We start from the raw sequence: 12,653 nt of genomic DNA on the forward strand, positions 1-12,653 counted from the left end.
GTGGAAAGCGCTCAGTTTCCTCTCCTGTTGTGAGTGAAGAGTCCATGACTCGCTGCAGTACAGAAGTGTACTCAGGACGCAAGCTCTGTAGACCTGGATCTTGGTATGTTCCGTCAGCTTCTTGTTGGACCAGACTCTCTTTGTGAGTCTGGAAAACGTGGTAGCTGCTTTACCGATGCGCTTGTTTAGCTCGGTATCGAGAGAATGAGTGTCGGAGATCGTTGAGCCAAGGTACACAAAGTCATGGACAACCTCCAGTTCATGCTCAGAGATTGTAATGCAGGGAGGTGAGTCCACATCCTGAACCATGACCTGTGTTTTCTTCAGGCTGATTGTCAGTCCAAAATCTTGGCAGGCCTTGCTAAAACGATCCATGAGCTGCTGGAGATCTTTGGCAGAGTGGGTAGTGACAGCTGCATCGTCGGCAAAGAGGAAGTCACGCAGACATTTCAGCTGGACTTTGGATTTTGCTCTCAGTCTGGAGAGGTTGAAGAGCTTTCCGTCTGATCTGGTCCGGAGATAGATGCCTTCTGTTGCAGTTCCAAAGGCCTGCTTCAGCAGGACAGCGAAGAAAATCCCAAACAAGGTTGGTGCAAGAACACAGCCCTGCTTCACTCCGCTTCGGATGTCAAAAGGGTCTGATGTGGAGCCATCGAAGACAACAGTGCCCTTCATGTCCTTGTGGAAAGATCTGATGATGCTGAGGAGCCTGGGTGGACATCCAATCTTGGGGAGAATCTTGAAGAGGCCGTCTCTGCTGACCAGGTCAAAAGCCTTTGTGAGATCTATGAAGGCTATAAAGAGTGGCTGTCGTTGTTCCTTGCATTTCTCCTGCAGTTGTCTAAGGGAGAATACCATATCAGTGGTGGACCTGTTGGCTCGGAATCCACACTGCGATTCTGAATAGACGCTCTCTGCAAGTACCTGGAGCCTCTTTAGTACAACTCGGGCAAACAGCTTTCCTACAACGCTAAGGAGAGAGATGCCGCGGTAGTTGTTGCAGTCACCCCTGTCACCTTTGTTCTTGTACAGCGTGATGATGTTTGCATCCCTCATGTCTTGAGGTACTCCACCTTCTCTCCAGCAGAGACAGAGGATTTCATGCAGCTCAGTGACGATGATCTCTTTGCAGCATTTTAGGACTTCAGCAGGGATGCTGTCTTTTCCAGGTGCCTTGCCAAAGGCAAGGATATGCAATTATTAGAGGTGTACATACTTATAGAGGTGCACCTCAAGGACAATCCTTGGAAGAAGAGAGCCAGATGGCAGTTGAATTTTGCCAGGTCAAAAGGGGGGATCAGTGTCTGCAGGAAAATGCAGTTCTTGGAGATGAGAAGACAAAAATACCATTATTCACTTGCACGCATGATGCAGTGTTTTAACTGTGATAAGTCCAACAGCATAGAACATTACTTAGTGCCAGTGTAACCGTATGGTGACTGGATAAACTGGCACAGATGCTGAGCTCTAACAGATCATGACTATAATTGGTGCTTTTTGAGAGAAAGTGAGATAGGATAACATGCTTTCTATGACTGGCTAACTGTGAACCAAGAAGTACTGTATTTAGTCATGTATAAGTAAAAAAAAATTATGCCTTAACATTGGCCCTGAAACATGGGTTGACTCATACACAGGTCAATATGGTGAATAAAGCTTCTAGGAGCAGCTGCTTAGTGAGGTGAGGGTGGGACTGGGTTGAGAAGCAAGACACGGGGGGGGGAGGGGAAAAAAGGAGCAATTTAATGTATCAGTAATTGTTCTGAGGCAGCAGCAGATAGCAAACAAAAAAATAGTAGCCATTTTAGATTCTTCTTCTTTTAGCTTCTTCAAACAGGAGACGTGCTTGTGGGAATTGTAATCTTTATGGGGGCTGCTGCTATGGAAGTATTATACTATATTCCTCACAAAGCCTATAACTCCCATAAGTGCCTTCATCTCCTTTCCTGTTTAGAGATTAATGTAAAATGGTTCTGGTGTTTTTTAAATTTCTTCTTTTTGACTTTTTGCTGCTGTCTCAGAACAATTCTGAAATGGGCAGGAAGTCTGGTCTAGAGGGTAGAGCCTCTGTTAGCCCGAAGATAACATCAGAAAGTCCCCAGTTTGAGGCCACCAGCAGCTCAGGGAATGGTGTGACCTTGAAGCAGCTGACAAGTCGAGCTGAGTTATTCCACCTTCTCTTTGGTGTGAGCGAAGAAGCGTCTTGGCTGCCCTTCAAGTACATGAAGGAGCTGCTTGTCAGCCTGCCTAGGAGGCAACTGGAGGCCAGAAGTGATACCAGACCAGAAGTTCCATTTGAAATGTTGTGCGGTTCTTGCAAGACAGAACCTTTCTGTGATTTGTAAAAATCCCCTCAGGGATTTAGAAACAGCCTGACTATGTAAACCACCTTGAATTTAGTCAGAGGAGTAATCTGATGACCAGAAAGGCAGTATATAAATACCCAGTTGTTGTTGTTGTTGTTGTTGTTGTTGTTATTGTTATTATTATTTATTTATTTATTTATTTATTTATTTATTCCTGTTAAGTCATTTCAAAGAATTTCACACACTGCTCAGATTTAAATACCACCCCTGCCCCTACCACTTATTCGAGGATCATAGAAAATTTCATGAGTTTGGCTCAAAACCTGCCCTTGGCTTATCTGTGAGATCAACTTATACTCAAGTATCTGCTGTATGTTTTCCAGATCTTGTCTCTGCCATGAGCTTTCTAAGTGGCATTTGGCAAACCACTTCTATTTCTCATCCCCAGCTCTATCTGCAATGTGGGTATAATAATGTTTACCATACAGGGCTGTTGTAAAGAGTACAAGGGCAGGGATGGCCAACTAGTGGAACTTGGACACTATCTAAATGGCACCTGCAAATTCACCATATGCACATTATAGAGGGGCAGCTGGGTAGCACCCAAGAATGCTTTCTGGCATCTGAGTAACATCCCAAAATGCCTTGCACCAGGAACACAAAGCCCACTCAAAGTGCCGAGGCAACCAGCCTGAATACAGCAAGTGACTTTCACTTTATTGCATGTGTTTGATCCCCTCCCTGTTGCCCTGAGCAGATCACCTTCCTTTTCAGCTGGTGATAGCTCTCTGCACTGTGGAGTGTACCACAAATGTCATAAGGTGCAAGTCCCATAAAATAGCTAGGCCTTCCAATACGGGGTGCTAAAACAGCGTTAGCTGTGGCAGTGCGCCAGTAGGTAATGGCAGGCACACAGCCCTAGAAATGGCACAGCAACACTGGGCAATATGTCAAGCAGCAGCAGCTTCAAAGAATTAACGGCAGCATTCCCTACCACAGAACCCACCAACAAATTGCTAAGGTGGCAGGGCCACCAAACAGCCACTGCAAAGTGAGAGGTAGGTAGCTAACTCAAGCCTCAAATTGGCAGCGCCTGATGTAGTTGCAGCATCAAGATAAGCTGCATGTGGCCCCTGGGGAGACCCATGATAAGTGATTGAATCCATCGTTGTATACAGAAATAATTCAGAACCGCATAATTTTTATATCATTTCTGGCAACCATGGGAGGGGTTGTTATGTTAAGGTAGAGTGGCACATTCAAGATTCTCTACTACGTAAAAAGAGGCATGTAGTGTGCTGCTGGTTGGCCACCCCTGGACAAGAAGGTTGTACATGAGCAATTTTAAACATTTAAATGCATGTTGTTGTTTTACAGTAAAATCCCAACTACTTCTTTGTGATCTTATTCTGAACTTCAGTCATCCATTGCAAGCAGATGTTTCAAAAGAAGCAGAGGGGGAACAACATGGACAAGACTTAAACAATCAAATCAACTAGTAATTCAATTGATGGTCTCCCTGCATTTGCATCTTGTTAGTAGCAGGATATATTTGTGGTCTGTGTTTGCAGTAAGAAAATACTAGCATTTAAAATAGTAAAAGTGGAAGAGAAAAAGAAACCTTATCTTACTAGCTTTTTAATGTGCCCTCACCAAAATGCTCATTTGATATAATTTTTCAAAATATGCTTACAGTTGAACCTTTGAGTATCTTCATTGTACTCTAATTTTACTAGTCACAAAAGCAATTGTCTACTATTTTTCTGAACTAATGTATTTGTAGGGTTATTTTCAGCCTGCATTACAGAAAGAAAACATATGTTCACTACCATGCCATGTCAGAACATAAACATACATTCCTTAACAAACTACTGAACTGGTTCAGAAAAATAATCCAATCTAAATTCACTGTGATTATATTCCTTGCTGTAATGCTAAGTATTGTACTATGTTTTGTTTTGATATTTGGTGGTTTATTTGTTACAATTTTAAAGGTTTAATGACAGAAAGGATTGTGGTCTAATAAAAGCTGTATGTATAAATGCAGTTTTGGACAGGTAAACATGTTATAGTTATTTTTTTGACAGGAAGAAGGGTATGAAGTATTTTCACATTTCATTATATATGAATGGAGTCAAAATGTTTTACTCTTTGATTTTTCATTGAAATACTCAAATCAAAGATAATCAAATAATTGTAATCACACTCAGAACATTTAATAGTTTGTTCATATACAAAGGATTAAAGTAAATGGTTCTTTGTGTCTTTCTGTGTATTACTTGTTTACCATACAAGGGTTAACTTTTTGAAAACATTAAAAACAGATGCATTTTAAGATATGGTATCAGTTTTTTTCATTGCTGCTCAGGTTGTACTTTTCTTTCAGGTCGCTAATAATACAAAAAGGTAATTCTCAGTTTCAGTTGGATAGAAAACTATGAAAAGTATTCTGATGACAAGATGTACAATTTAGCCAATGTTACAGATTTTTCTACCTATAAGAGCCCAATCCTATTGTTTCCCACCAGTGGTGCAGCAGTGCTGAAATGCAGTGCTACTACTGCATCCTGGGAGGGGCAATTGGGGAGGTCTGTGAAAGGAAACAATTGTTCCCGTACCTGTGGGTAAGCCTCCATGGCATGGGTGATCTACTCGGACCTGCACTCTGGTGCAGGTTCACTTGGAGCCCTGGAATCGGGTCCAGGAAGGGGGTTAGCATTTGGCAGCAGCTGCCACTCCCAAACCAGCACCGTTCCTGAACCCAATCCATCCATCCACCAGTCCTGTCACTGCTTCAGTCTGCTCTCCCTTACTCATATTCTGCTGTCTCACTACCCCTCCCGCCCCTCCCACCATCTTTCCTGGATTGGTAGGCAGCTGTTGATTCACTGATGCTGGCAGGAAGGCTCTGGCCTTCTCACCAGCGCCCCTGGCAGCACACTGAGTAGGATGCAGCTGGAACACTTTTTATGACTAGTGCTGAATGCTTTACGATAGCTAGCCCCAGTGGTAGAGGTACAGTGACAATGGCCAGAGCAGGTAGGATTGGGCTGTAAAATCATTTGGATAAAAATATACTTAAATTTAGTAGATCCTTTCCTGAGATGACAACTTAAAATAAGACTGCTGATGAATAAGACTGGCAGTTGCCTAAAGTCAGAAGCAGAAAGTTATTTATATCAGAGAAGCAGCTAGTCATGTAACAAAGGTTAGCACAGGAAAAGAGTAGGTAAAAACAGATACATTTATTCTTCTTGCATGTGCAAATGCAGGATCTGTATCTAATGTAATCACACATGAAATATAGTAAACAGATGTTTCCACATAAAATAAACATCCGCATACATACTTAGATAGTATAAAAAACCTTGAAAAATTAAACTGTTCTCAACTGGATGCATCTGTAATGACTAGCGTTACTCCCTAGAAGAAGATTTTGTATGAACAAAAATGTTCAATAGCATGAAGATTCTAAAAATTCTTATCAGTTTGTATAATGTGTATTTCAGATAATGGTGAAATGAAAATGTTTCATACTTGTTGAGAAATAACACATTAAAGAAAAAGGGGTAACGTGAATACTGAGGTAAAGTAACCCTCTTGCATGAGAATAAATGATAAAAAGTTATCTCAGTTTATTAGTTCATCAAATATAAATCCGCCTTGGCTTGATCTTTTAGACATAAATAATGTTTTTGAATTGATCCTCCATGAAATTTTCTTCTACTGTGATCCTGCAGCATATTTTAGCAAGCATTGTTTCCTTGAACAACGATCCTTCCCATCTATCAGTCGAAGGGGCATTCTTCTGAAGTAATCAATGATTTCTGTCACTGAATAAAAGTCCTATGAATGATACAGCACATATTTTGGTCAGTCTCACTACAATTGGTTCTCACTATCAACTATAATTACATAATTCTACACAAATTGCTCTATTGGGGATAGATCAGTAAATAATCTGATCTATAGTTCTTTGTATAGTTCTTGCTAGAACGAATTTGCAGTTATTGCAGTTGAATCTGGAGAAAGTTTGAAGGAGAAGTACTTAATGTTATGTTTAGCATCTATCTATTGAAATGGTAGGTAAACAGGGTGACATCACATCATACCTCGTTTCCTTTTAGACCGGTTCCTAAGACGTATACTTGATCCTCTGGTTTGTAACGTATCTGTATATTGTATACTTTGTCATTGTAAAGCACCATCAGGACATAGGGTTGTTCAACAGTCTTTTTTGAGCTGTCTCTTACTAAGAAAGTGCCATCCTAGAAAATAGCATTAAAATATTTTCAAGACAAATGTACTCACAAATGTGAACAGGATTGATTGCTCTTGTAAGTAAATGTGTTCAAGATAAGCATCAGGGTGTTTAAGGGCGCAATCCTAACCGCGAGTTAAGAGGGCTGCAAATGTGTCATACAGCACGATTGCGCCTCCTTGGGAGCAAGCTGCGCCAGCATAACCTCTGTGCACCAGCACATGGAGGCTGCATCAAGCATCTGTGGCAGCTTGCAGAGGTAGCCTTGCGTCGGCCGAGCTCAGCCAACGCAAGACTCTTGGGTGGGTGGGGAGGAGGTGGGGAGGAGGCAAGAGGGAGGCGATGGAGCGGTGGAGGGCGGGCAGGTGGGAAGCAGGAAGCAGGACTGGGATCTGGCTGTTATGCCAGATCCCAACCCCCATTCCCAAGCAATATGGAGCGGCTTCAAGCCACTCCGCTCTCCTCAAACTTGTGCCACCTCCGGAGGTGGTGCAAGTTCGAGGAAACCCATGGGGCTGCAGTGGCTTACCCGGGAGTAAAGGGAAGAGTTTCCCCTTACCTCTGGCTGAGCCACTTTGGCGCCGTATCTCACGCTGGATACAGCACAAGCTTCCTGGCTTGCCTGTTCCTGGCTAAGATAACATTGCGCTGTAAGCCTACAAATTAATCCAGTTCCTGACACATACCCTCACACAAAACCCAAAATTGACTGATGCCGCATGTCTGTGGTCCAAAAGCACTGGCCACTCAGACTGGTCACAAGCATTCCACCGTGGAGTGGTGGGATTGAGGTGGGATGGGAGTAGGACAAGGATCCCAAATCCCAATACAGTTCTGCCACTCTTTCCTATTAGATACCCAAGTGTTGTGTCTGCTTAAAGTTTTGGTTCTGCACAAGAAACAGGCAAATAATTGCTATTATACGTATCTTGAGTACCAAAGTAACCAGCACAATGGGTGGAAGGACAAATGAGCAAAACCTGTTTGCCTCCTCTTGACACCTCTCTCCTATGGACCAGATCCTGCCGCCACCAAGTGGGGGTTATCATTTTATTATATTACCTCCACTATCCAGCCTTGGGAATACACAGGATACCCCATATTCATGAATCCTATATTCACAGATTCAGTTATCTGCGGATTGGGTCCAGGGCGCCCCCCCCCCCAAGTGCATCCCCTCCAGAGGCAAGGGGATCTCTAATCCCCTTGCTTCCAGAAGGACTTTGAGCTCAGCAAAGGTTGGGGACATTCGCATAGACTGAGCTATAGAACTGAAAACATGTGACTTTTGGTTTCACGGAAGTGATGTGATTGGCAGCATTTTGCAAGGTGCAAGAAGGAAGTGGTGGTGTGCACTTCAAAATAAGTTCTGGGTCATTGAAAATCATGCATTCACAACCACAGTAAACTGCTGCTATGAGACATGCATCGAGTCCAGGGCAAACTTTGTTTTTGCACAAGAGCCTGTAAAATGTGCTTCTTCAGGCAAATAATTGCCAATATTTCTATGAATGAATATTAAACTATATAGTACCTTCCCATGTTCTGTGCAACAAATGATGAGGACTACCCAACTGTCGCTTTTAAAAAATTATTTCATATATATTCTACTAAGTAAAGTTGGTTAACATTATTAGTTTTCACTTTTCCAGGGACCGGATTAAGTATTCAACAAATTTCTCATATTACCACATTCTAGATGTTTAATGCAACTCTTCACCTGGTTTATATCCCTAAGGGCGACTTCTGCTTCTGGCCGGGTGATATCAGCAGCATACCATTTCTGATTTGTGGTGCCCTGATTAGGATTGAACTAAATGACAAGAAAAAGTTTGTTAGTGAGTACTGCAAATGCAGGGCAAAGAGTATAGAATATTGAAAGGCAGGGATGGTATTCATTAACTGCATACTTTGCCAGAGAGGTTCTCAAATCATCCTTTTCTGCCTCACTTTCTGTGAGCCTATTTCTCCCTCCCCTCAGCAGCCTTTGATACAACCTGAAATCCTCTTGCACTTAGTACAATTTCACCTAATTCATGACCCTAACCTATTCCTCCCCTCCCCCCCCCCGCTGGTGCTGAAAAGGTATATGCTGTATCCAGTGGGAGGGGGGTGGATAGGGAGGCTTTGGAAGGGAAAGGAAATTTAAATTCTCCTACTGCTCTGTAAGCCTCTTGCTCCACAATGTGTCTCCTTAGATATGTGCCAGCTCTTTAGGATCTGGTGTGTGCTATCACTGCCAGATCCACCTCTTTCTGCAATCTCCCCACCTCTGTTCCTCCTTCCTACCCCTGCTGCTGCCATCAGTAGATCCAGGGAGTGTTGACTGACTGGGAGTGCTGCTGCCTCTTGTGGCAGCACTCCCATATTGGCCACCAAGGTAGCACTGCACACTCCACAATCTGCTCCACTCTGTTCCACTGTTGTAAAAGACTATGCATGACAGCCCCAGCCTGGATTGAATTGGGTTGTAAGTCTGCATAATCCTGCCAGCTCCCCATTATAACACAGTATTATAAATTGTAGGCTGTAAAGAGGCTCTTAAATATGAGGCAATCAGACATGGTCATATGACAAGATTGTCCTGTCTAGATCAGTGATTTTCAACCTTTTTCATGTCGCAGTACACTGGCAAGGCACTAAAATGGTCAAGGCACACCATTAGCTTTTTGACAATTGACAAGGCACACTGTGCTGTCAATGGGGGCTCACATCCCCTAATGGTCCTATTGATAAATGACCCAAATTCCCGCGGCACACCTGGGGACCATTCACGTCACACCAGTGTTCCATGGCACAGTGGTTGAAAATGGCTGGTGTAGATGATACTCAGCTTACTATCTTTGATCTCCTCCCATTTATTTTTATGCCTTGCTCCCTGAACCTCTCATATATTGATCTGACAGGAGCTGGGTCTGGCAATTGGTCATTTGGTAATTCACCATATGTTAAAATGTGTTGATGGAAATTTTGTACCTTGCTACCTGGCAGCATCTCCTCATTCTCAACTCTGGGAGGTTGTGTGGTTGGCTTGTTAGGAATTGGTAATGGTGGTCTACCATCAGCTGGGCCTTTGGAAGTGTTGCAGATGACTAAATTTTAAATTAAAAAAGAAAAGAAAATTAAGTAATTCTAGTCCACAAACTGGCTATTGGGACACAGATAAGGAACCTGTTTCTTTTCAAGCCATAGGAGCTTGACAGACCCTTGAGATGGGTAAAAGTTAAGCTAAGTTTAGATAAGCATCAAGTTTTGCTACATTTTAAAAGCCTAACACAGATCTGATAAAAATACAGCATAATAATTATGACTCACAAAATCTCATACAAATGGAAGGGGGCCCAGCACTGGGCATGAGGTAGGTTTTAGGAGCGATACATCTTTAAGCTCTTTCAGTTACTTCTCTCCAGCTCCTGAAATAGTCATGACATAAGCTCAATCCACCTGTACTTTCAAGGAGCCCACATGCTTATTCTTTGCTTCTGCTTGCCAAATGCTTTTGAAAGCTGATTACATCCCTGCCTGAATCTTTATATGGGGGCAAAAAGGAGTAGTGGCATTGCTAGAGGGGTGCGGGCTGCGCCAGATGACATGCACATGTCTTATGGCACATTTGCAACAGTGCATGCTGGAGGGGAGCTGGCATGCACTGTTCAGGATCACGGCCTGAGTTTGGTCCTCTACATGCTGTGAACATGATACAAATATTTCATTTAGATTATTCAAATAAAATATTGCTCTAAAACCCCACAATTGAACATATTTGGACTGCCAATGCTTTATAAACTTGCATAAGATTTCTTCTTTCCAACAATCTAATGTAGTGGTTCCCAGTGTATTTTCACTTGGGTAGCCCTTGGCAGCCCATTTCCATAATTGTACCCCTCATATTAGCAAAATGTTTGCAATTAATATATGAGAGGGAGCCAATATCCACAGATCCCGTACCCATGGATTAACTTATCTGTGGATTGGGTCTGTGTCCCCATGCACACCCCCTCCAGAGGTGGGGGGGAACTCTGCTACCCTCACCTCTAGAGGGTCTTCTGAGTCCAGCCGTGGCTGCGGATGTCCTTCCACAGCCTCTGCTGGGCTCAGAATGAGCTTGAGAGTTTAAAAAATCACAATTTCCAGTTTCTCTGTGAAATCAGAACTGACATTTTTATCCAGTTTCACGGAAAAACTGGAAGTTGCATTTTTTTAACTGTTGGGTTCAAATTGGGCCCGGTAAACGCTGCTGATGGATGTTCATGGCCCCTGATGGGCTCAGAGGAACCTTTGGAGGCATTTGTCCATGTCAACTGTTTCAAGTAACCACGGGGGGGGGGGGGGTTCCAGAATGGAACCTCCTCTGATACAGGGGCACACCTGTAGTTGCTATTATGTCTAAGTGATATGTTTTCAGTACTGCCCAAAATCTGGTAATACATGAACTGATGTCCAGAAACAAGCAATTACTGGGGCTTTCACAGCCAGCTAGCTGCTTTCCTTCCTGCTTTGCCATCCCTCAAGACATTCTAATACAGACCTGCCTTTTTCTGCCATTATTCAATTCTTTTTCAAATGGGGGTACACATACTCTATGGGTATCCTGGGGGTACACATACTCTAGGTTGGGAACCACTGCTCTAATAGAAAAAGCTTGAGACTCTTCTGGTTGCAACCTGATGGTTTTAAAAGGTAAGCTGAGAATTACTAAAGCATTTTTAGAACACGTACTTGACTGAAGTCGTGTTGGTAGTGATCCACCTGGGAAAACAGTGCTGTAAAAACAAAGAATGTTTTGAATACACAATGACACTTGAAAAATTGCTAATCAGTAGTTAATCAGGGCAGCAACTGTTACCCTGCACATGCCTGATCTCGTCTGATCTCGGAAGCTAAGCAGGGTCAGGCCTGGTTAGTACTTGGCTGGGAGACCGCCTGGGAATACCGGGTGATGTAGGCTTATACCATAGTCTTTCAAGACTGAAGGCTGCCAGCCATAGTTAATCAGGGCCTTCTCAGTAGTGGCACCAACGCTATGGAACTCCCTTCCCCTTGACTTAAGAACGGCTCCCTCTCTTGAAACTTTTCAGCGAGGCCTGATGACCCTTCTGTTTAGATAAGCCTTCTGAGTTCCTGGCCTTTTTAAACATCTTTTCAACATCTTTTAATATCTTTTTAAATACCTGGTTACAGGCCTGATTCTTTTATGATTTGCTGCTCTATGCTCTTTTTACCTGACTACTTCTTATCTGTCTACTGTTTTTATGATATGCTGTTAATATGCTTTTATCTGTTTTTAAATTATGTTTTTAAATTTGTTTTAACCTTGTTGTAAGCCGCCTTGAGTCCCTCCAGGGAGAAAGGTGGGGTAGAAATAAAGTTGTTAATAATAATAATAATAATAATAATAATAATAATAATAATAATAATAATAATAATATACAGATGCGCTCTAGAGAACATATTAAGCCTGAGTCCACAATCGGCTTACTGCTGTGTAGGTCTAGATGAAATTACAATACATTGCAAGCTGCAACTCTCCTCTTTATTTCAGACCCCTTCTGGGGACTCACATGAATAACTATTCATAGTTAAGGACCAGCATATCTACCATGTAATCCTGCCCATCCCCTTAGATTGTCAGGGGCAACACTGACAATCTGTAGGATACTGCTGGAATCTAATGCTAAGGGGATGGCAACAGTATCAGGGCCTTCTCTGTTGTGGCACCACCTCCAGAAAAGACAACTACCTCTTTAGGTAGGTTCCAGTGGGGTTTAAAAACACATCTATTTCACTTAGCCATTGAGGAGGGATGTTGCTCTGGAGCCTCCTTTTTAGTCACTGATCATAAGCCTTTGTTTTAATGCTGTTTTAATAGTCCTTACTCTTTTACTCTATTTGTATATCATTTTTCAGATGGTTTTAAAGTACCAATTAATATTATTATTATTGTATTTTTTACTGTTTTATGTTGTAAGCCACTCCACTCTGAGTTATGGAAGAGCAGCACAGAAATCTTTTAAATGAATAAATGTCTGTAACCTTCAGTTCATGGTACAGAAAGTTGCCTCTAACTTCCACCTTTTTACCATGAC

At 42.5% G+C, this 12,653-nt stretch overlaps 1 protein-coding gene and 1 pseudogene across 1 annotated transcript in view; one reads left to right on the top strand and one right to left on the bottom strand.

Moving 5' to 3' along the window:
* Positions 1–5,524: 5,524 nt before the first annotated feature.
* LCP2 (lymphocyte cytosolic protein 2) overlaps positions 5,525–12,653 on the bottom strand; it is a 39,723-nt gene continuing 32,594 nt past the window's right edge. Inside the window, exons 17-21 of the mRNA XM_066612911.1 lie at positions 11,287–11,330; positions 9,544–9,659; positions 8,288–8,380; positions 6,419–6,574; positions 5,525–6,152 (exon numbers count right to left, since the gene is read on the bottom strand). Coding sequence (XP_066469008.1) covers positions 6,030–6,152; positions 6,419–6,574; positions 8,288–8,380; positions 9,544–9,659; positions 11,287–11,330 — 532 coding nt within the window. The 3' untranslated portion in view covers positions 5,525–6,029. The remainder of the gene's footprint in view (positions 6,153–6,418; positions 6,575–8,287; positions 8,381–9,543; positions 9,660–11,286; positions 11,331–12,653) is intronic.
* LOC136643447 (5S ribosomal RNA) lies at positions 11,399–11,515 on the top strand (annotated as a pseudogene).

The sequence above is a fragment of the Tiliqua scincoides genome, chromosome 2 (genome assembly GCF_035046505.1).
Source record: "Tiliqua scincoides isolate rTilSci1 chromosome 2, rTilSci1.hap2, whole genome shotgun sequence".
Lineage (NCBI taxonomy): Eukaryota > Metazoa > Chordata > Lepidosauria > Squamata > Scincidae > Tiliqua > Tiliqua scincoides.